This window comes from Trichosurus vulpecula, chromosome 2 (assembly GCF_011100635.1).
Source record: "Trichosurus vulpecula isolate mTriVul1 chromosome 2, mTriVul1.pri, whole genome shotgun sequence".
Taxonomy (NCBI): Eukaryota; Metazoa; Chordata; class Mammalia; order Diprotodontia; family Phalangeridae; genus Trichosurus; species Trichosurus vulpecula.
The window spans coordinates 334,459,985-334,485,565 of record NC_050574.1 but is presented as its reverse complement, the minus strand read 5'-3'; the positions used below and the strand labels follow the sequence as shown (position 1 = coordinate 334,485,565).

At 37.4% G+C, this 25,581-nt stretch overlaps 1 protein-coding gene across 1 annotated transcript in view; it reads left to right on the top strand.

The window, feature by feature from the left end:
* Window positions 1-25,581, top strand: part of LOC118837377 (protein mono-ADP-ribosyltransferase PARP14-like) — a 64,689-nt gene that overhangs the window by 14,160 nt on the left and 24,948 nt on the right. The window contains exons 6-11 of the mRNA XM_036744225.1: window positions 4,893-7,171; window positions 11,031-11,264; window positions 11,620-11,841; window positions 14,137-14,215; window positions 16,045-16,191; window positions 23,180-23,242. Coding sequence (XP_036600120.1) covers window positions 4,893-7,171; window positions 11,031-11,264; window positions 11,620-11,841; window positions 14,137-14,215; window positions 16,045-16,191; window positions 23,180-23,242 — 3,024 coding nt within the window. The remainder of the gene's footprint in view (window positions 1-4,892; window positions 7,172-11,030; window positions 11,265-11,619; window positions 11,842-14,136; window positions 14,216-16,044; window positions 16,192-23,179; window positions 23,243-25,581) is intronic.

Here is a 25,581-nt window from a genome sequence, read left to right as displayed (position 1 = left end):
GGGGACAGCCAGAGAAAAGGCCAGGAGCTGAGAAATGGCATGTCTTATTTATGGAACATCCAGTACCTGGTGGAGAATAAGGTGTAAGAAGACTGGAAAGGTGGGAGGGGGCTGAGCCATGGAAGGCTTTGAATGACAAATAGAGGATTTTGTGTTTGTTCCTGAGGGCAATAGGGAGCTACTGAAGGTTACTGAGTGTGGTGGGAGGAATGACATGATCAGACCCACAATTTAGGAAAATCACTTTAGTGCCTGAAGGGAGGATGGATTGGAGTGGGGAGAGACTTGAGTCAGGCAGGCCCACCAGCAGGCTATTGCCTAGTTCACATATGAGGCGATGAGGGCCTTCCCCAGAGAGATGGAAGTGTCAGAGGAGAAAAGGGGTGGTATTTAAGAGTTACTACAAAGGTAAAAACAACAGATCTTGGCAACAGCTTGAATTTAGTTGGGTGAGATAGTGAGGACTCCAAGAAGACTCCTAGGTTTTGAGCCTGAGGGACAGGGAAGATGGTGCTGCCCTCTAAAGTGTGGGAAGCTAGCAGAGGGGCATGCTTTAGAGGGGAGAATAGTGCGGTCAGTTTTGGATATATTTTTGAGTTTAAGATAAATACTGGACACTCAATTTGAGAAATGTGAAAGGCAGTCGGAGATGTGAGATAGGAGGACAAAAGAGAATTTAGAGTAAAATGGGTAGATTTGAGAATCATCAGCATAGAGATGGTGATTAAATCCATGGGAAATTGTGAGATGAAGTAGTATGGAGGGAGATAAGAAAAGAAGCCAGGACAGAGCCCTTTTAGAGAGAGTGATCTGGAAAAGGATCCAGCAAAGGAGACAGAGGAGTGGTCAGAGAGGATGAAAACCAGGGTGAAAATGTGTCCCAAAAACTGAGAGAGAAGAAAGTCTCAAGAAGAACCGAGTGGTTAGTAGTGATAAAGACTGCAGAGAGGTCAAGAAAAATGAGGATAGAGAAAAATTTGGCAACTAAAAGATCATTAGTGACTTTGGAAAGCCATTTTGGTGGAACGATAAGGTCAGAAGCTTAATTGTAAGAGGTTGAGAAGAGAGAGAGAGAGGACAGAATGTGGAGGCATCTATTATAGACAGCCTTTTGAGGAGTTTAACTACAAAGGACAGAAGAGATATGGGACAATAGCAGGGAAGGAAGGATTGAGTGAAGGAGGACTTTTTCAGCATGGAGGAGAAAAAACCACATTTGTAGGCAGTAGAAAAAGAGCCAGTAGACAGGGTGAGAATGAGAATAAGTAGAAGAAACAGGCTGAGACAGAAGCCAGTATGGCAGAGGAGATGGAATGAAATGAGATCACTTGAACAAGTTAGAGAGGTTAGCCTTGGAGAGGAATAAGTCTGCTTCATCATATGAGACACGGATGAAGGAGGCAGGTTTCTGAATGATAGAAAAAGAAGAAGAGGGGAGAAGAGGCCTAAATGATTAGCAGCTAGGGGCTTCTATTTGTGCTTCTAAGGATAGACAGTGACTGGCCAGGAAGTAAAGTGTGTGGCAGCAGAAAATCTTCAATATTTTCCATTAAGAGAGGTTTTCTGCTCCTATATCAATATTCACTCAGTCCATCAGTATTTATTAAGCACCCACTATGTGCAAGGAACTAAGTGCTAAGGATACAAAGAAAAGCAAAAGACAGTCCCTGCCCTTAAGGAACTGAAGGCCTAACAGAGTAGACGACAAGCACACAAAAATGTACAAACAATCAATATGCAGGATAAATAAGAAATAACCAATGGAGGAAAGCACTAGAATTAAGGAGGATTGGGCAACAGTTCCTGTAGAAGATAGAATTTTAGTTAGGATCTGAAGAAAGCCATGGATGCCAGTAGGCAAAGAAGAGTAAGGAGAGCATTCTAAGCATGGTAGAAAGCCAAATAGAATGCCCAGAGCTGAGAGATGGAGTGTCTTGTTGGTAGAACAGCAAGGAGGCCAGCATCATAAATATACTTTGATGTTGCTTCCAAATCCCTCAGCAAAAATCACTCGAATCAACTGAGAAATATACTATGGTACTATTCCAAGCATATAACATATACAGCTACACAAAGGTCTGCCACACTCAATTTAATTGTTGGCTGTGGTGCCTAATGCATTCGTGTCTTAGTAACTTCAGAATCACGTTAATCAGACATTGTGAGATTCAGCTGAAGCTACACTTGGAGCACAGCTGTATCTCAGAAGAATTCTAAACTTTCAAGAACCTTCTGAAATCATAAATTCACCTTTGGTAATATCACTACCTTCCAAAACTCATGGAGAGATCTATGCCTCTGGTGTCTGTGCTAGCTAAAGTGCTTTTATTTCTGTTCTTATTAATAAGCTTCATTGCTGGCTAATGTGCAACAGTGAATGCTTCTGGATTCAGCTGCTGGATTAACAAAGGTGTTTTTAAATAATTGACTTTTGTTGGTGTTTTAATATGTCTGGCCTTGCGAATATTGGTATTTATTATTTAAATGAGTCATGACCCTGGGAGCAGTCTGATGAATATCTTCTATTCAGGCCATTAATTTCTTTATTATTATCACCACACATAATAATGCTAACTCATATTTACGTAGCACTTTCAAGTTTACAGAGTACTCTCCTCATTGTTCTTACCTATGAAGTAGGTACATAAGTATTGAGACCCACCAGCTTGCAGATGAGGGAAAACTAGTAGTTGGAATCAGCGAGAGTTCAAACCCAGGCCTCCTGATTCCAAGTCCCTGACTTGAAACTAGTTTTGCATAATGTAACTATATGTCAGAGAAGACATTAGGATCTCTTGCCTTTGATAAAAGCATGGTGTAGTATCTTGTGCCTCTAGACACTCAATAGGGTTTGGTGAATGGGCCACTTCAGCCTTTAAGTACTATTATCTCTTATGGTCTATGGGTACAGCAACAAAATGTAGGTTACTCAGTAAACACATCTGGAAAAGGCAACCAAGTTCAGGTGAGGAAGGCAGCATAGGTTGGAGAAAGGGTACTACATTCAGAAACAGAGGACCTGGTTTCAAGGTGCACCTCTATTATTGCCTCTCTGTATGACCTTGGGGAATTACAAAATAAAGAAAACAACTTATTTATAAAATGAGAAGTGTCAAGGTGAAAAAGTCCAACTTTGCCTTGACAGCAAAGCACTGCATTAGGTAATATAGATTGGGTGGTTATACAACCAGAATTTCTGATATTCTATCAGATACTGTGGTGTTTTTAATTTATATTTTATTTGGAGGACAAACACACTGCTTTTGTTTTTAATTTCACTGACTTTGTCTTCTGGGAGCATGTTTGATTTCCCTTTAAACAACATTTCTAATGTTTATTGCAATCCTCAGAATGATTTTTGGAATTGGAAATTGAGAGCATGCCCATTAATTAGTGAATGGTTGAACAAGTTGTGGTATATGAATGCAATTGTACTATAATAAATGGTAAGGAGACAGATTTCAGAAAAACCTGGGAAGACTTACTTGAACTGATGCAAAGTGAAGTGAGCAGAACTTGGAGAACATTGTACACGGTAACAGCAATATTGTATGATGATCAACTATATTGGCTTAGCTCTTCTCAGCAATGCAATGATCCAAGGCGATTCCAAAAGACTTATGATGGAAAATGCTATCCACATCCAAAGAAAGAACTGAATGCAGAATGAAACATATTATTTTCACTTTATGTTTTCGTAGGTTTTCTTTTTGCAAACTGTAATTTTTTGCAAACTGTTTCTTCTTTTACAGCATGACTTATGGAAATATGTTTTGCATGATTGTACATATATAACCTCTGTCAAACTGCGTTCTGTCTTGGGGGGTGTAATGGCAAACAAAGAGGGACTTTTTATTTTGCTCTTTTTTCTTTTGGAGTTCTAGATCTTCTCAGGACTAAGGCAATCAAGTGCCTTTGATTGAGTCTTGCCTTTGTTTGAATCAACAGTGTTTGATTGAATCAAGTCTTTGATGACCTGCTTAAGTGACAAGAAAGCCTAAGTCACATGAGTTTGAGTCACAGGGTTGTGATGCCCTCTGTGGGCTGACCCTGAAGAAGTGTATATATACTCAGAGGTTAGCATTTTGCTTTGGGGGATCACTTGTTGGAAGAGCATTCCTGTGATTTTGCCAGAGAAGACTCTGGGTTGCTGTTAAGCAGCCCTTTGGCTTTGAAAACCCAGATGTTGGTACTTTTCTCTTTAGTATCTATGTATGTATTGCTTTGGTCAGAGAGAAGCCTGTCTGTTGATTTGTGTTATTTTCTCTATTTATAATTTCTATTTGTATTTGCTCTGAAGTTCAGGGTGCGGACTTTTTCCCCAGAACAAAGTGAATGATACATGTATGTTTAATTAAGGTAAGATTGTTAACCCCTTAAAGTTTCTTTCCTTAGAAAAGCAGATCAAGGAACCTGTTCTAGCAGCCCTCCTGCATACTGATGTTTTTGGCCTTACACCTCCACAGCTGCTGAGAGTAACATTCTTTTTACAGGGGGCAGGCTAAGGAAGGAGGGAGAATATTTAGAACTCAAGATTTTATTGAAAATGAATGTTAGAAAAGAATGGTTTTTTTTATTTCAAAGTAGCCTTTTTTTGCTGATTAAAACTTAACTCTCCAGTATTTTAATGGAAATCAACTTTAACATACTCCCTTGACAGAATTACACTTTAAAAAAATGTTGGGAGATTATAGCTCATTCTTCAAGTGGAATACCTGTATCTCATTAGTATCACTTTAATGAGAGAACTATTTTAGAATAATAGCTGTTATTTCACAGTTTCGATGAATGTTCATTGTCTTTCTGCAAAGACAAATTCTGCCTAAATTTAGATGTAACACAGTTCAATTAAGTTTTTATGAAATATTTACATTTGTTTCTTTTTCTTTTAGCGGTCAAAGCAATATTGACAAAGAGTCTTCTCTTCAACAACAATTCCATTTTAATGTTCCCATACTACCATAGTTTGGGTACTGCTTTATGTGGAAAGACACAACAACCAGTGAAGCTGCCAGAGCCTTTAACAATACCCATGGAGCCTTATCTATTGAAGTTCTTACGGAAAGATGATCAAATAATTGGAGAGATAACTAGCACTATGGAGAACTGTTATTGTGAACTAAAGTGGCCTAGACCCAATGGTAAAGAGTCAGAAATTATACTCAGTCCTTCGGCCACCTTAGTCAGCCAAAGGAGAACAAAGATCAACATAATGAAGACATGGAGTGAAGATGTTTCCCTGAGATTCTCTTGCCTCATGTCTGAATACCAGGTTAGGAAGTATAATGTAGACCCAGGGAAGTGGGAAGCCATTAGAGACAGCATAGAAAATAAGAGCATTTTGACTGAGTTTGATAAGCTTCAAGAGACAGTGATCATAGCAGGGAGACAGGAAGATGTGCAAAGAACTGAACTGCAAATGAGGACTCTGATAGAAAGGCTCATCCAAAAAATAGAAAGGGAAAAACAAAGTATAAGTGTGTACTTGACCATGTGTCCTGGAAGGTTTTCCATTTTATGCAGGAATGGGTTAGAAGAGACTCTCCACAAGGACTACCCAGAGCTGGAAGTCACTTACAATGCCCTCACAAAGAGCATTTGCCTGACTGGATTGGCTGCAGATGTGTACAAAGCAAAGAGTGAAATTCTGGAAAAACTGCAGAGCTTGGCTCAGAAACCCCTCCATGTGCCTCCTCAGATAATTCACTTTCTGCAACAAGTAAACTGTGTGACATTCTCAGAATCTCTTTTTAGAGAGGAGAAAATTCCTGCTGTTTACGAGTTGGAGGGTGAAGCAGTTGTGCTGATTGGTGCCTCTCCCCAAATTCTTTCAGAAGCTGAAGAACATATGAAGAAAGTCTTGGACTTTAAGTGCATCAGTGTAGTAGAGAGTGGGATTCTTAGTGATGGTCAGTGGAAAAAACTCACTGATGATTTAAATAAGAAATACAACTGGTCCTCAAAGACCATAATAATAGAACAGCAGAATTCAGACACTGGCATTAAGATAATCATTGCTGGTTGTGTTAGTCCAGTACATGAAAGCTACCAGGAAATTTATGAATTTATAGAAAAAAACACAAAAATACAGGAGTTGGTCTCTGTAAAATCTCTAGCAGTTATTGAGTATATGAAGGAGGAAAATAGGCAAATCTGGAAAAAACTAAAGAAAAAGAATGTGAAGGTTGATTTCAAAGCTCTGGCAAACCAAAGAGGCATTTCACTGAGTGGTCCAAAAGGAGAAGTGGTAAGAGGAGTCGCCATGATTAAACAAGCATTAGGTTCAGTACATGTTAGAAATTTTAGCATTGATAAACCAGGGGCTGAAACTTTATTCAAAGACAGGGAAGAGTTTTATAAAATGGAAGGAAAAAGAAAGTATAATTGCACAATTTGTCTGCAAGAGGATATAATTGATAGCAGTGGGGGCAGCACTGATGGGCAGAAAGTCCACTGCAGGATAACCTTAGAATCTGGCATCTTATTAACTGTTCAGAAAGGCGACTTAACCCAGTTCTCAGCAGATGTAGTGGTGAATGCAGCAAATGAGGACCTAAAGCACTATGGAGGCCTGGCAGCTGCACTCTCTGAAGCAGCAGGCCCAGACCTACAGAGGGACTGTGACCAGATAATCCAGGAACTGGGTAAGATTCCTCCTGGCCATGCTGTTGTCTCCGCTGCTGGACAGCTCCCATATAAGCAAGTGATTCATGCTGTTGGCCCCAGATGGACACAAGAACATGCTGACAGATGTGTGCAGCTACTAAAAAATGCTATCACTGAGTGTCTTTATCTGGCTGCCCTCGATGGGCACACTTCAATAGCTATCCCACCTCTCAGCTCTGGGGAGTTTGGATTCCCCCTAAAAGAGTGTGCAGAGACCATCATCCAGTCCATCAAGGAAAATTTCCAGAACTGGCAAAATAATCACAGCTTGAAAAAGGTTCATCTCATGGATTCATCTGAGGAGACAGCTCAGGCTCTTTCCGAAGCTGTGAGGACCATCTTTAGAGATGCATTACCTAGTGACAATTCACCGCCCCGTACACCATTAGAAAACCAGGAAACCACTTTGAGAAAAAATACTGAACATAGAAATGTGTTGGACTCCATTCTAACTAGCGAACACCTGAGCATCATCTTGATGAGAGGGGATGTTCAGAATGTGCAGGTGGGTATTACCATTTATCAAACACCTCTGAAGGTTATTTTGAAATTTAAGTAACCTGATTCACATGTAAATGGGATCATATATACTTTCAGCATATGATCTTTATAAGGTTAATGCAGATTTAGTCTAAGGTTAAAATTCTACTCCCTTGTGTGTGTGGAAGTTGAATGTAAGTCAAATGACTTGCCCAGAGTCATATACCTCATAATTGTCTAAGGCAGAATTGAACCTAGCTCTTCCTATCTACAAATTCTGTACCCTTTTCATGATACCATGCTGCCTTCATAATGAAATTGTAGATGATCCATCATCTGTTCCCTTCCATTGTTACAACTAGCCAAGATCTCACTTTATCTAGTTCTGTCATTTTTCAGTTGTGTCCAACTCCTCATGACCCCGTTTGGGGTTTTCTTGGCAAAGACAGTGGAGTGATTTGCCATTTTTTTCTCTAACTCATTTTGCAGATCATGAAACTGAAGTAAACAGGGTTAAGTGACTTGCCCAGGGTCACACAGCTAAAATGTGTCTGAGGCCAGATTTGAACTCCTAAAAATGAATCTTCTTGATTCCAACCCCAGCAGTGTATTCACTTCAACACTTAGCTACCCAACTTTATCTAGAAAGCTATCTATTCTAGAGAAGGAAACACTGCTTTTAAAAGTCTGGTCATTCTTTTTTGTTGTTGTTCCATTGTTTCAGCTATACCCAACTCTTCTTGACTCCATTTGGGGTTTTCTTGGCAAAGATACTGGAGTGATTTGCCATATCCTTCCCCATTTCATTTTATAGATTAGGAAACTTGGGGCAAATGTGGTTAAATGTTTTGTCATGCTCACATAGCTAGTTTCTGAGACTGGATTTGAACTCTGGCCTTCCTGACTCCAGGGCAAGTACTCTATCCACTGAGCAACCTAGATACCCTAGGCATATTTTTAATTTAGCTTAAAAACATTTTTCTTCTTTATTAAGAAATTCATAAATAGCAACAAACATAAATATATTGACATTCAAAGAGGCACAAAAATTATATATGAAAATGTGAACTTCTATTATGTATAGTTTAGCTGGGTTTTTAAAAGGTATGTTATATTTAACACTATTATAACAGAACTGCCCTACCTGTCTCTCTCCCCATCTGAACTTAACTTCTGTGTGTTTTTTTAAAAGTTTCATTGATGCTTTCTTCTTTCTCTTCTCCATTTTTTCATTTTTGCATTACTATGCCTCCCCACTACCTTTCTGCAGCACCTCTGGCTTCTGCTTTCTTCATTCTACATTACCATGTTTTTTTGAGGCACCTAAGTGCACAGTGGATAGAGCACTGCATCTGGAGTAAAAACGACCTGAGTTCAAATCTAGACTCTAGCTCTTACCAGATGTGTGACCTTGAGCAAGCCACCTAACTGCTATCTGCATCAGTTTCCTCATCTATAGAGCAGAGGTAATAATAGCACCTGCTTCATAGGGTTGTTATGAGAATCGAATGAAATATTTGTAAATGCTTACATAAGTGCTAAGTATTTTTAAAAATAATTCCTCATTTTCTTTGCTCCTCATAAGTTAATAATACCCTATTATATTCATGGTGTCTGAATTATTCATTTTGATTTCCAGTTTTTTGAGGCCATGATTACTTTGTTCAGTTTGGGATTTCTTTCTGTCATTGACTTCCATAAGGTGTGAACCCAACATTACTGTTGCTGCATCAAAGGGTCTGAACAGCTTATTGACTGTTCTCACTTATTTAAAATTGTTTTCCCATGTGATTGGAAATTCTTAACTTCGCCATTTTTCTTATCAGAATGCAGAGTCCTACAGCTCCTCCAACATTGACTCTTTCTTTTTAAAATCAACTTTGCTATAATGGGTATGAAGTGTATTTCTTGTTATTAATATAATGGTGCTTTTCTCATATGATTGTTCAGCATTTGAATTTTTCTTTGGAACACCTCTGTGTTGAGGACTAGCTTTTGCTCTTGTAAATTTTTTATCAGTTTTCAAAATTTCCTCCCCAATGCCCATCATTTAATTAGAGGTCCAGACTGTACATTCCATGGATATATAATTTTTCTTTTAGATGTATGTACATCTTCCTATAGATGAAAATAGTTTTGTCAGTTGACATTCTTTCTAATTTAAAAAACTCAAGACTGGAGGAAAAGAATCCCTTTGAGAATTTGGAATAAACTAAAGGGAAGAGAATACTTGGGAAGATTACTTTGCCCTATCCTCACATTTACAGTTTCCCACTGGATCACAAACTTATTTGTAGAAAGGGATCAATAAGTATTTTTCAAGTAGATGTATGAATGGCACAACTTTTGAAAAATAAAAATAGGGGCTCTTAACAATCAGCAGAATGAACAATTTGCTCTTGAGTAATCCATAGTTGGTTATATAATAAAAAATGTGTAGTATAAGGTTCTCCCTATCCCAACTTTCCCTACTTACTCTTTACTTTAATTAACTCCTTTCCAATTTACCCAATTTTGGAAGTTTGGGAATTATCTTTACTTTTTCTTCTGCCTAGCTTCTGAAAACCAATTAATCAATATGTCTAATTGATTGTTCTTTCAATATTCTTTTCAACATTCCTCATTTCCTTTCCATTTCCATGTCTCAACTATTGAAATACTTTCTGTGCGAGGGGGGAGGACAAGGCATTGGGATTAAGTGACTTTCCCAGGTCACACAGTTAGCAAATGTCAACTGTCTGAGGCTGGATTTGAACTGAGGTCCTCCTGACTCCAGCCGCTACACCACCTAGCTGCCCTTATTGTAATAGTTTCTTAACACCATTTTATAAAGAAGAAAATTGAGGTCTAGAAAAGTTAAGTGATTTGTCCAAGGTTATGTAAATAGTAAATAAGAAAGACAGATTTAAAACCCAAGCCCTTCACCTACATAAATATTACTCTTAACCTTTCCCTTTGTATTCATCTCTTCAAAAAGTGCTTCTATTTCAAGACCCAGCTCAAATCCTACATCCTTTATAAAGCAGGTCCTGATTATCCAGTCTGAAATAGTGGAATGGAATGGAAAAGCATTTACTAAAGCACTATGTGCAAAGCACTATGTCAAGTTTGTAATACAAATAGAAAATCAAGATAGTTTCTACTCTCATTGAGTTGATGTTCTAATGGGGAAGACAAATAAAAGAGGGTTCATATTAGGTTACCATTGTGCTATTTGGTTCATAGCATATTAAAGGGCCAGCTAGTACCTAGGCAGGAAAACTAGTGGGTTGGATGGCAAGACCCAAAGGACCTCAGGGAGTAATGGTAGAATAGATGGTCTCCTGCCCAGAAGACAGCAGATTCAAAGATCAGAGTAGTGCTTGTCCTGTGCCAGGTTGGGAAAGGTTTCCTGTAGAGGATGACGTGCCTCAGTTTCCTCAAGTGTAAGATGGGGATAACAATAGCATCTAGCTCCCAGGATTCTTGTGATGATCAAAAGAGATAATATTTGTAAATCACTTAGCACAGAGCCTACTGCACACTAGGTGCTTAATAAAGGCTTCTTCCTGTCCTTCTTCACCTCCCCTTGCCCCTCTGGTGTCTGGTGGAAGCAGCTATTGGTTATCCCTATACTAGAGCAATTACTACTTGAATAATTATTAAACAATTAGGTTTATACTCTTCTATGTCTTTACTTATATGCTACATGTTGTCTCCAGCTTTCATGCAAATATTTTATTGTTATTTAATTTTTTGCATGTAGGGCCTAACTCCCCAAATAGATTAAAAGCTTTTGGAATGTGGGAACTATGGCTTATACCTGTTCGCATCTTTCACATTGCTTTGCACACAAAGATTTATTGATGTGATTTTGTTTTTAACAAAGTTTATTTTTATTTCAGACTGATATTATTGTAAATTCCATCCCTTCGGATCTTCGTCTTGACAGTGGGCCACTTTCTCAGGCCTTATTGAGGAAAGCTGGTCCAGAACTCCAGGAAGAATTAAATATATTTGGAAAAACATCAGTGAAAACAGGTCATGTTCTCCTGACAAGAGGCTATAATCTGGGCTGCAGATTTGTGCTCCATGTAGTGGCTCCTGCCTGGGATGATGGAGCAGGGAATTCACAAAAGGTAGAGAAATGTTAAAGTTCTCAATCAACAAGCATGTATTATGCACCTACTGTATGCCAAGCATAGTGCTTGAATGATGGGGATACAAAGTCAATATTAGATAATCCTTGCACTCACGTGCTTATGTTCTACCAGGGGAGAAGCACATACATATGTAAGTAAACACAAAATATATAGAAAGTAAATGCAAAGGAGTTTGGAGAGGAAGTGGCACCAGTAGCTAAGGTCCAAGAATTCCTCACATAGAAGGTAGCACTTGAGCTGAGCTTAGAAGGGAACCTATTTCTCCTGTGGCAGCATCCTCCATTTCTGGTGCTAGCCTCTGATTTACATGAAAATATTTGCTATTTTTCAGATCATGGAAGACATTATCACAGAATGCCTGGAAACCACTGCCTCCCTGTCTTTAACATCAATCACTTTTCCAGCAATCGGAACAGGAAATTTGAGGTTTCCAAAAACCATTTTTGCGAAACTAATCCTGGCCCAGGTGTTCAAATTCAGTAGTTCAAGACCTTTGAAGATGCTAAAAGAAGTGTGCTTTCTGTTGCATCCCAGTGATATTGACAACATTCAGGTACTTGTGGAATTTACTTGAAATTAAAGTGCCAAAATGGTTTTAAATCCATGCCTCTAGCAAAATTAAAAATGTATTTTCAACCTATCGATGTTTATGCTCTTTTTATCTGGAAGTTTATATTTGAGAGATGGTATTTATAAGGTGTGTGGATAAAAATGTTTAATTTATGTATGTGAATCTGTATATGTAAATATGGAGAGAGAGAAATTTGTGAGAAGACTATCAGAATATCTATTATAATCATATAATTATAATTGTAATATCTGTCTATTTCAGGATTGAAAGGTATTTTGGAAGTGTATGTTTGTGTATGTGTATATACACTTTGATATATGTCATGCCTATGCATGTGTATATTAATATATGTGTGCGCGCACACACACACCACACACACACACACACACACATATATATATATATATATATATATATATGTACATACATTCATACATATATATTGTGTTTTTCCTTCATTTTCGAAGATGACCATGACATCAGGCAAATGATGACCTGACTTGCAGTTGACTTTGATTTGACTGAGGGAGGGCTGTGCAAGGTTACTGCTCTCACTTTTTCCTCCAGAGCCATCTGGATCCAGTGACCTGATATTTATCAGGATGACTAGAGATGACCCAGGATGCAAGAGGAGACCCTGTCCCTTTTAGGCTTAGGCCACACATGCATACACACATCCACTTTGAAAATCCAGCCTTTGAAATAACCTTCCTTCTGAATAGAAAGAGAAATTTCATTCAGAATAACTATAGGATATGTAAAATATTTGATACTCTACCTACCATGATGTGCAAATATAATGAAAATGAAATTACTCCTTAAATTAATTTACTTGATCATTGCCACACCAAGCAGACCATTTAAAGATTAGTTTATAGAACTTGAAAAAATAATAACAAAATTCATTTCATAATGACCATAATGAAACATAATGAAAAAATTGGAAGGATAGAGGCCTAGGAGCACCAGAATTCTAACTAGGCTACAAAGCAGTAATCATCAAGATTGTTTGCTCCTGGTTAAAAAATGAGACTAGCTAAGTCATTCAGGGGATAGGATAGAGCACTGGGCTTGGAATCAGGAAGATTTGTCTCTCAAATTCAGCCTCAAACACTTCACAGCTGACCCTGGGAAAGTCATTTAGCCCCTTTAAGTGTTAGTTCCTCATCTATGAAATGAGCTGCAGAAGGAAATGGCAAATCACCCTAGTATCTTTGCCAAGAAAACCCAAAATGTTTTCAAAAAGAATTGGATATGACTGAAACAACCACAAAAAATAGAGAGAATGAGCAGTAGAGCAAAATGAGGTATGCAATATACAGAAACAGACAAAATACAGTAGTCCTGTGTTCAATAAACCAACAAACCAAAAGGCCCTAGCTACTGGGAATAGGTTTCACCACTTGACAAAAACTGCTAAGACAAATGGAAAACAATCCAGTAGAAATCAGGTTAAGACCTACACCTCACACTACACACCAAGAAAAGTTATAAATTGATACATGAGTGATATAAAAGGTACATCAAAAATAAACAACGAATAAAAAGCTTTTCACAACTATAGTAAAAGGAAAACTTAAGACCAAAGAAGAATGAATGGATATATTTAATTACATAAAATTAAAATTTTTTTTGTGATCAAAGCCAATATGAGTTAAAATTTAAAAATGAAAATGTAAGTGGTGGGGGTGGGAATCTTTGCAACAAGTTTCTCTGATGAAGTTATCATATACAAATATATAAGTAAAGTATCCAAGTATATAAGAACATAATAGTTAATTTGAACAGGGAATTCTAAAAAATTTTCTGAAAGAAAGAAATCCAGACTATCAACGACCACATAAAAATGCTCCAAGTCTTCCTTAGAGATTTATTTATCTTTCAATTTTATGATCATAGATTTAGAAATAGAAGGGACATTGGATGTCATCTGATCCAACTCCCCAGTTTATAAGTTAGGAATTTGAGGCCCAGAGATGTTAAACCACAGAGAAAGTAAGCCAAAAAGCCACAAATCTAGGTCAGATCCTCTGACTTCAAATGCAGCACACCTTGGAATAAGATCCTGGCTCTGCTCCTTAACTGCTAGCATCCTTTAGGGTTTTTTTTTAAATATGATCTTCTTTTAGGAATGGAATTTCTGCTGGGAATATGTCATTGTAGTCACCAGCCATAAAAATACATTCTTATTTTCTTGCTGCCTATGGTTCTGTGAAAATTTGGATTGATATTTATACTGAGAATTGTTATACTCAGTAGCTGCCATTCTTTTTCCAGGCATTCCAAAGAGAATTTACTAAATATACTGATGGAAATACTACCAGTTGCAGAGTTTCCAACACCAGTGATACACAAGGTATAGTAAAGTTATTTTCTTAAAAATTGTTTGCCATTGTTTACTAATAATTTGGTGGTAGTCAAAAAGCAGACAAAAATTTATATTAAAAATAGAGAAGTAATAAGATATACAACAATTTATAATATTTCTAATCATATAAGATAGTAGATATGTAGAAAATGTAGGTAGATAAAGCATTTTTAAATCAAGTGCTTATTGTGTGCCCAGCTCTATGCTAAGTGCCAGTCATTTTTATTGGCCATGAGTTTGGTCAACTTATCTGGTCTGTGACCATTTTGTTGAATGACATGGAATGAGACCAATCTTTTTCTCAGACTTGTCCAAATCACTTCCGTATAGATTTTTTTTATTTTATTATTTATTTAATATTTTAAGTTTTCAGCATTGATTTCCAGAAGATGTTGAATTACAAATTTTCTCCCCATTTCTACCCTCCCCCCACTCCAAGATGGCATATATTCTGATTGCCCTGCTCCCCGGTCAGCCCTCCCTTCTGTCACCCCACTCCCCCCCCATCCTCTTTTCCCTTATTTTCTTGTAGGGCAAGATAGATTTCTGTGCCCCATTGCCTGTATATCTTATTTCCCAGGTGCATGCAAAAACAACTTTTTTTTTTAACATCTGCTTTTAAAACTTTGGGTTCCAAATTCTCTCCCCTCTTCCCTCCCCACCCACCCTCCCTAAGAAGGCAAGCAATTCAACATAGGCCACATGCGTATCATTATGCAAGACCCTTCCACAATACTCATGTTGTGAAAGACTAATTATATTTTGCTCCCTCCTATCCTGTGCCCTTTATTCAAGTTTCTCCCTTGACCCTGTCCCTTTTTAAAAGTGGTTGCTCTTGATTACCTCTTCCCCCATCTGCCCTCCCTTCTATAACCTCTCCTTTTTTATCCCCTTCCCCCTACTTTCCTGTGGGGTAAGATACCCAACTGAGTGGGTATGTTATTCCCTCCTCAAGTCAAATATTATAAGAGCAAGATTCACTAATTCCCCCTCCCCTGCCCCATCTTCCCTTCCAGTGAACTGCTTTTTCTTGCCACTTTTATGTGAGATAATTTACCCCATTCTATCTCTCCCTTTCTCCATCTCTCAATATATTCCTCTCTCATCCCTTAATTTGATTTTATTTTTTTAGATATCATCCCTTCATATTCAGCTCACCCTATGCCCTCTGTCTATATATGTATGTGTGTGTGTGTGTGTGTGTGTGTGTGTGTGTGTGTGTATGTATATATATATATATGTGTATATATATATATATATGTATATATGTATATTCCCTTCAGCTACCCCAATACTGAGGTCTCATGAATTACACATATCATCTTTCCATGTAGGAATGTAAACAAAACAGTTCAACTTTAGTAGGTCCCTTATGAGTTCTCTTTCTTGTTTACCTTTTGATGCTTCTCTTGATTCTTGTGTTTGAGAGTAAAATTTTCTATTCAGCTCTGGTCTTTTCACTGAGAAAGCTTGAAAATCATCTATTTTATTGAAAGTCCATATTTTGCGTTGGAGTATTATACTCAGTATTGCTGGATAGGTGCACTTCCATATAGATTAACTTAGACTCAAGCAGCTAGATGTTTCTGGAACATCAAATTTGATTATGCAATTAATGCTACATATATGACCCATATACTAGTTAAAATATCTTTCACCCAATAGAGCAGTTTTAGATAAGTAGAGGAAATGGAAAAGTAAAGCAGAGAGACTATCTAAAAGGGAAGAGGGAAGAGTAAGAGAGAGGCATACAACGGAACCTGATAATAATAGTGATAAGATTTTATTCTGTCCTTGATTTCTTTTTTTTCTCTTAGATGTCTTTGACATTTCTAGCCCTGAATTGGGAGTATATGAAATGAAGATTGGATCCATTACCTTCCAGGTTGCTTCTGGGGACATCACTAAGGAAGAGTCTGATGTTATTGTAAACTCAACAGATAATACATTTGTCCTCAAAAAAGGTATTTGTTTGAATAATTTACACATTATGATGGTTAACACAATTATAATGTTGTGACATATTATGAGTCTTTCATAGTCATGCAGTGTAATGAGAGACTGGCACATACTAGTAATATATATGACTGGGAACAAGGACCCAGACTCCTGGACATAGTCCCTCTTAGATCAGGGCACATTACATAGCTAGGTCTCCACAGTTCTGCGTTTGTCTTAGCAGTCACTATCTCAATTATATTGCTTCTCTTGGTGGAATATTAATTCCTCAAGGGCAGGAACTTTTTATTCTGTATTTTTTATGCCTTCTCTGAGCGAAATCTCTCTATAACAAAGAATTTTTTAAAGTGGAAAAAAGTTAGCACAACTAACTAATAATATTGAAAAAGTGTGGCATTATATGCAGTGTTCCAAACCCATAGCCACACACCCCCCTCCTCTGCAAAGACAGGAGGAGAGATACCATTTCATATCTATTCCTTCGGACCAAGGTTGGTCATTATCATTTTGCAGCATGCAATTTTGATTGTTTCTTGTTATTGTCATCTTTTCCATTTACTTTGTTACAGTCATTATATATAACGTTTCTCTGATTCTGCTTTGGTTTATGTCTTTCCATGCTTCTCTGTATTTTTCATGTTAGTAGTTTCCTATAGCACAGCAATATTCTATTACATTCAGGTACCGAAGCTTGTTTAGCCATCCCACAATCAATCAGCATCTACTTTACTTCTGACTCTCTGCTACAACAAAATGTTCTGCAAGAAATATTTTCATGTGTATGTGACTTTTGTTTTTGGCATATATGTCTGGAAGTTGAATCTTTAGGTCAAAGATATAGAAATTCGAGTCAGTCAGGTTTGTTTGTTTTTTTAAATAAAATTCCAAACTACTTTCCAGAATGACTACACCAAAAGATAACTATCAAAAAGGCATCAATGTGTCAATCTTTTCTAGCCCTTCCAACATCAGTTGTTCCCATCTTCTAACAATGATTATTACCATCTTTTGTCATATTTGCCAGTTTAGAAGAGTGAGAAGAAACCTTTGACCTGACTTTTTGATTATTGTAAGTGCATTCTTTCACATTTGAGAATTCTTTACTATGGTTGTTGAAAACTGGCATTTTATTGTTTTGAAAACTGCCTATTCCCATCCTTTGGCTCTATAGGAAGCTATCTCTTCAAGTGCAATAAAAGATTATTGTTATAATAGTAATAACTAGCATTTATGTAACACTTTCAAGTTTCAGTTGATCCTCACAACCACCCTATGAGGTTATTGCTGTTATTATCCCATTTTATAGACAAGGAAACTGAGACCCAGAGATGTTAAGTGACTTCTCCAGGGTTATACATCAAGGCAGTGTCTGATGTAGGATTCTATCTCAGGTCTTCCTGCCTCCTAATCTTCCATTTTATCCACTGTGCCACCTAGCAGCCTAAAATGTTTTCTGCCAAATTTTGGTCAGTGCTTAAAGCCATTCCCATGTGGATGCTTTTTCTTCTATAGCTAGTCTGTTCTGGAGGCCAGTAAGGCCTCCTGTAGAATATACAAGGCCTAGGAGAGCTCCACCTAGTTCACAGGATACAATCTCTCCATGTACTTCTACAATGGCTAAACCCCAGGCAGTTGTAGCACCTAGGTTAATGTTAAAGTACTACAATCAGGATCACACAAGACATGGAAGTGCCTACTAAAAACCAAAGTAGAGTACGGAATACAATATTCCAAAAGGCAAAAGATAAGTACTTACAATAAGAATAACTTATTCTGAAAATCCTATGGGAAAGGAGTAAAAGTACCTTTCATGGAAACAAAGACTTATAGGCATTTCTGATCAAAGTCTGAAAGCTGAGTAGAAATACCAGCACCAGATTCAAGGAAAACTTAAAAGTATAAATTCATTTGGGCAATTGGGAGGAGCTATATAATGGCATAGTGCTAACATTCTAATGGTGGAGAAGAAAGAAGTGTCTCTTCAGGAACTTAATAGATTCATAGACTACAAAGGGGACAGAGTTTGGGGTGAGCTGTTGGTTCTATTCTGAAGGCTTTGAGAGGAGAAAAAGAAGGGAGGGCAAGAGGAATATACTACTGCAGCTAATAGGAAGAATGGAGTGGAACTTGCCATTCCATATAAGTAAAGTACATGAGATGAGAAAAAAATGGACAAATATGGAGGAAGGAATGGGAGTGTGTGAGCATCAAGTGAACCTCACTTTTATGTGAAAGGAACAAAAGAGGGTTGAACACACAGAGACACAGAGTTTGGGATAGAAAAACATCAAATCTAATTGGGAAAGTGGGGGCTGGATAGTCAAGAAAGATTAACAGGGTATCTGTAATTACATGTAAAACTAACATCCTAATCAAGGAGAGGAGAAGAGAAGGTAAGGGGGAGGGAGAAGAGAGGAGGAGAGGAAAATAGAAAAGAAAAGGAGATGGCCATTGAATCTTCTTTTAAGCATGCAAACAGTACAGAAGGAATTTCAGAAAGGAGAATTGACAAAGATCTAAAGGTGATATATGAAATTTACATGATTTTTTTTTTTAAAAAAGCAAGCAATATAAAATGAAGACTCATGACTTTTATTTTGTATTTTTCTGTGTATATGGAATGCTTGGGGTTTTTTTTGATGATTAAACATGTAAAAACATATGAACTTTTTATAAGTCAACCAAGATTTGGAAAAATTATTCAATTTGAAGAGTAGAGATGAATGGTAGAGTGAGAGGTCACAACTGCAAAGCTCCCTCCAAATCTCTTCTACAATGACCATAGAAAATATGCCAAATTGGGAAATCCATGAAAAAGTCATGAGCCATTTTTTCCAAACCACAGTAGCTTAAAAAGATAGAAAGAGAGGTCCACAAATATTGAGGTTGGGGCTGACCAGGAGTGCAGAACAATGGAAGCAACACCAGACAGTGGTGGTAGCATCTGCTGTGGCTATGGCAGAAGTGGTGGGGAACAACCCAGCATCCAGGGACCGTAAGGGCAACTGAACATCTGGACAGAAAGGGACATGAGGGGGCTTCTGTACTAGCACTAGGCTAGGCACAGGATCCAGTGTCATCTAGCAGTTTTGTCGCCCTTTACCCAAGGGTATAAAGCAGCTGAAAGGGAGCAGGGGCCCTGTCTAAGTAAGGACGAGAGCACAACAATGGCAGTAAACAGACTTCTCCCTGGATCACACCATGTTAGAAACATCAAAATCTTCTGAGGCCCCAGAATGAGGTGTGAAAGCAGTAACTGTACATAAAAGACTGAAGTTTAAGCCAGTTGTTCTTCTCTCCCCAAGGTAAGCAGATACTAAGTCTAATATATTAAAGTCCAGAATTAAGAAGTAGGCTGAAGAAATGAGCACAAAAATACCTAGGCTATAAAAAACTACTATTGACAGGGAAGCTCAAGACACAAACTTAGAAGAATACAATGACTTGAAAACGTCTGAAAACATAGCCACAATTTTTTTTTTAAAATATGCAGATTGGACACAAGATCAACAAGAATTTATAGAAAACCTTAACAAAGGATGGTTTTTTAATAGCAAAAACAATTATTTTAAAAATTAAATGAGAGGAAAAATTGAGAAAAGAAATGAGAACTATGCAAGAAAATTATGAAAAGAGAATTAAGAACCTGGCAAAAGAGGCACTGAAGAAAGCAGTTCCTTCAAAATCAGAATTAGCCAAATGGTAAAAGTGGTGTAAACCTCACTGAAGAAAATAACTCCTAAAAATTGAATTGACCAAGTGGAAGCTAGTGATTCCATAAGATATTAAGAAACAATGAAACAAAGTCAAAAGACTATAAAAAGAATAAAATATCAAATATCTCATAAGAAAAAACCCCCTTCCTGAAAAAATAGATCAAAGAGAGATAATTTAAGAATTTCAGACTGCCTGAAAGCCATGAACAGAGAAAAAGAGTCTTGACATAATATTTCAAGAAATTATAAAGGAAAACTGCCCAGGTATCTTGGAGCAGAGAGTAAAGTAGAAATTGAAAAAAAATCAACTTATCTTAAAAGAAGTCCCAAAGTGAAAACTCCCAAATATGTTATAGCCAAGATCCAAATTTCCTAGGTCAAGGAGAAAATACTGCAAGCATGCATAAAGAAAAAGTAGAAAAATAAATAAAATACAGTGGAGCCAAATTCAAGGTCACTGAAGATTTAAGCAGCTTCCACTATAAAGGATAAGAGGGCTTAGAATATGATATTCTGGGAGCTAAAGGAACTAGGATTACAACCAAGAATAACATATATAAATATACACACACACACACACACACACACACACACACACACACACACAATCCTACAGGGGAAAAATGAACACTTACTGACTAGAGAAATTATTCAATAAACATTTGTTAATTAAAGTCATGCAAGTCTTTAAAAAAAAAAGAACGTAAGATTCTTAAGGGCAGAGACCATCTCAGTTTCCTTTTCGCCTTCTCCCAACCCTACTATCATACTTGACATAAAACAGGTGATTAATAAATACTTATTTCATTCATTCATAGGCACAATGAACTAGTCTACCAAAATTTTTTTGGATCTTCATTCTCATTTAGTGTGATAACTATGCTTTCTCTCTTTATGTTACCTGAACTTTATTTATGTTTTCTGTAGAACCTATTTATTTTCTCATCCTCTGCAATAGATGTTGGAGCATAAACTTCAGTTATTTCATTAGTGATTCTCTTTGAAAAGGGTTACTATGTGCACCTTAATATGAAATGACCAAGAGTCTCATGAAATGGTTTTTCTTCTTGCTTTTGGCTATATGACACAACCGACTCTTGTTTGTATCTCCCAAGTCAATCCTGTGAGCTATCTCTGTTTAGCTGCAATTTCCCTTTATCTTCTGGTTTCATTTGTTTAAAAAAATGTGAAGATTGTTCAGATTTGATTCTTTGAGAACTGGGGCCTCTCCATGGTCACTGAGCAAGGATCTCACCATTAGAGGACTCAATACCAAGTTAACAATCATAGGAGGTCCAAAAACTGTACAATTCTCAGCACCTTTTATCCTTTTTCTGTCATATCATTTCAGAAGCCAAAGATAGTCATATGGAAGTGAGGACCATTCTTTATTTTTCTTGGTTTTATAGGTTTCCATGGCTTAAAGATTCATCAACAAATGGCCACTTTCCTGATTATGTGTCTTTTCATACTTAACTAGTTATTGGTTGTGGTCAGGTTGTATTCAAAGCCTTTCTAATATGGTAAACTCTGAAGCTCCCAGTACTTCTTCTTCATTGGAATTCCCATTCAAGAACTCTGGATTACCTCCACATCATGATGAGGCATTGGAGCATGAGCTTGTGAAGGCTCTTAGGAGCTTTACATGTAGCTATGATTAAATGAATATATTGAATTTTGAATCAGAAAGATCCCTGGACATGGTCATTCCCTAATTGTGTGATTTGGAGTGATTTACTTCTCTTTTCTAGGCCTCAGTTTCTTCATCCATAATATTAAAGGAATTTGAACAATAGAGATCAAAGAAAGAAGAAAAGGAATCAGTGGGTGTATGCATATGTATGGGTGTGGGTGGAGAGAGAGGGAGAGAGAGGGAGGGAGGGATGGATCAGCTCTCTTAGTTGTAATAAGGAAATTAAAGATATGTGGGTATGTCTATTGAGACAGACTAAACAAATGTGGTATAAGAATGTAGTGGAATACTATTGGGTCATAAGAAATAATGGAAGTGGTGGTTTCAGAAAACCGTGGTGAGATTTGAATGAACTGATGCAGAATCAAATGAGTAGAACCAAAACAATAATTTATTCAAAAACATCAATGGAATGACAAACAAATTTAAAAGGCTTACAGATTCTGGTCAAACTAATGCACTGTTGTTAGGGTTGTGAACTGATCCAACCATTTTAGAGACCAATTTGGAACTACACTCAAAAGGTTGGAAAATTTTCCATACCTTTTGGCCCAGCAATAGCACTACAATGTTTGTGTCCCAAAGAGATTAAAAAAGACAGAAAAGTACTTATGTGTACAAAAATATTTATAGCAGTGCTTTTTGTGCTGACAAAGAATTGGAAATTGAAGGGATTTCCATAAGTTGGAGAATGGCCGAAGAAATTGTGGTATATTATTATGATAGAATACTGTTGTCCTATAAGAAATGATGAGAAGAATGCTTTCAGAAAAACCTGGAAAGACTTAGATGAACTGATGCAAAGTGAAGTGAGTAGAACCAGGAGAACATTGCACACAATAACAGCAATATTGTATGATGAACAACTGTGAATGACTTAGGTATTCTTAGCAATATAAAAATATTGGAAAATTCCAAAGGACTTATGATAAAAAATGGTATCTACCTCCAGAGAAAGAACTAATAGGGTCTGGATGTAGATAAAAGTATACTTTCAAATTTTTCTTTTTTTTTTTCTTTTGATCTGTTTCTTGTTTCACAACATGACTACTGTTTTGCATGACCACATATGTATAACCTGTATCAAATTGCTAGTATTCTCAATGAGGGGGTAGGGGAAGAAGGGAGGAAATGAGTTTGGAACTCAAAATTTTAAAAAAACTGATGTTTGAAATTGTTTTTAAATGTAATTTCCAAAAAAATATTTAAAGAATTCTAGTCAAAGCTATGATCAACCATGATTCTAGAGAGCTGATAATGAAGGATGCTACCCACTTACTGACAGAGAGATCTCAAGATGCAGAATGACACATAAATTTTTAGACAGATATTTTTACACATATACAAGGTGTGAATTTGTTTTGTTTGACTTTGCATGTTTGTTATAAATGTTTTTCTTTTCTCTTGGATGGAACTGACTGAAGGGAGAGAAAATAAATGCTTACTAATTGAAAAAAGAATTATGGTAAAAATATATAAATAACATTAAGGTAGCGTAATGGATGATCTCTGCAGTACTTTCCAGCTCTGAAATAATGGGATTCTTCAGTTAATGTTCATCTCCGTTATTATTCTCTTATCTAGGGGTTTCCAAAACCATTTTAGAAGCTGCTGGACGAGCTGTGGAATCAGAGTGTGCTACATTAGGTATGATATTAATGCTTCTGTTTTAGCCATAATCCAGTGCAAATGAAATAATTGGTAGTGAGAAGAAGGGCATATGGGATAGGATGGAAACAAGTCAGAAACTCTTTATGAGCCAGTGTTCCATGGGAGAGATGCCCTGAAAGTGAGATTATAAAAAAATTTTTCCTTCAAAACTTGAGCTAAGACTATGCAAGACTATAGTAGGCAACAACCACACATGGTATGATTTGAAGCACCCACAAGGCTCCCTGTGTCTCCTGTCTTCCCTGCCAACCAATCACAGTATCTAAAACTTTCACCATTAGGGGTTCTTCTTGGGGGCTAAGACATTCTCTCTATAGACTACTATCTGGAAAGGCATCAGACACAACAATATTCTCAGAGACTATAACAATATAAATATTTAAAGTCAATATGAAGAGGCAAGAAAAATCTTGTCAATTCCAATTGTCCATGTTGGTACTATAATATCAAAATTAGATAACATAGCCTTCTTTTCTGTTAACGGATCAACAAACTTAACTGGTTTGGATATGGTGTACTTTTAAGGGGATATGTTTGGGTGTTTGTTGGGAAGTATAGCATAAAAAGTACAAACTAATTTCTTTTTTAGGGTAAGTATGAAATCCCACTAGAAATGATCCTAGGAGATATGTATAGCAACCAGATTACTTAGAGCTCTGCCACAGCCCTCCCCAGGTAGTTTACCATGCTTTAGGCTTTGTCTCTTCAACCTTGAGAAGAGAAGATTTAGGAGTGGGATGTGGCATGGTCATTGTCTTTGGATATTTGAAATCTTCTCACATGGAAGAGGGATATGACATTCCATATGTTTCCAGAGGGAAAACTTGGACCAATGGGAAGAAATTCACACCCTTACATTGTGAGCTCCTTGAGAGCAAGAGCTGTCTTCTAGATATGTTTCATTGTATCCAGTTTATTCACTATGACCAAGAGTATAGGATCATAGATTTAGAGGTAGAGTAAATGTTAGTAGTCACCTAGTCCAACTGCTTTAACAGATAAACAAACTGAGACCCAGAAAGGTTAAATGACTTGCCCAAGGTTGCACAGGTAATGGCATAATCACTAATTGAGGTAAAGTCTTGTGACTTGAAAGTCAATATTCTTTCCACTGTGCCACAGTACCATTGCTAGAGGTTTACAGGAGACACATTGATTATAAAATTGTGGATTTAGAGCTGAAAGCAACCTCATCTAGTCCATCCCCTCTTATATCCAGATGACTAACTTGAAGCCCAAGAGGTTGAGTGATTGCCGAAGTCCCACAGGGGATAAGTATGAGAAGTAGGATTTGAACCTAGATCCCCTGACTCCAGAGGCAGCACACCTTCTAGTGTGTCATATTGCAGCTGGTCAAAAAAGGCCCACAAGAAATGGGATACTTTATAAGCTAATTGGATTTCCATCACTAGCGATGTTTAAGTAGCGAGTGGATAATTATGTCAGTAATGCTTTGGAAGGTGTTTATGCAAAGGACAGTGTAACAATAGTTTGGCTAGCAGCAGCTGTTGAGGTGTAAGACCCAACAAGACCAGCAGCAACAGCTGCCAGCACAGGTTCTTTGATCTGCCTCACTAAGGAAAGTTATTTTAAGGGTTAACAATCTCAGTTTAATCTAACATACAATATCATTCACATAGTTCAGGAGGAAAAGCCAGCAACCTGAACTTCAGAGCAAATACAAACAAATTACAAACATACATTATAAACAGACCAAATACAAACCAACATCTGGGTTAGCAAAGCCTGGGGGCAGTTACAATAGCTTGCCCAGAGTCACATGCCACTCTTCCAGTGAGTCAGAGCCCCCAAACAAAACATCTGGGTTTCTTCAAAGCCGAAGGGCTCTTAACAGCGGCTGCCCAAACAGCGGCTGCCCAGAGTCTCTACATCAACATTCCTCCAGTGAGTGAGATCCCAAAGGAAAATCACAAACCTCTGGGTTTATATATCTTGTTCAGGGTCAAAGGGTATCAAAATGTGTGACTCAAACCCACTTGGCCTAAAAGCTTCTGGTGTCACAAACAGGTAAACTAGGTTTTCTCTTGAGGCAAGCAAGTCATCAAAGACTCCTGATCCAATCAAAGAAACAAAGGCCAGACTCTTCAAGGGCACTTAATTAAATAAGCCCTAAAAGAGAAAACAGTAAAAGAAAGTCCCACCTGAATTACTGATTCAGACAGGATTGTACTACATGAGCCCTAAGGTGCCATTCATCTCTGAGATTCAGTAAGAATTTTAGGTAATCAAAGGAGCTGTGCAAACCAGGAATGTTGTTTTCATGTTCTCTTTTACCTAAATAAAGTATTCTACAT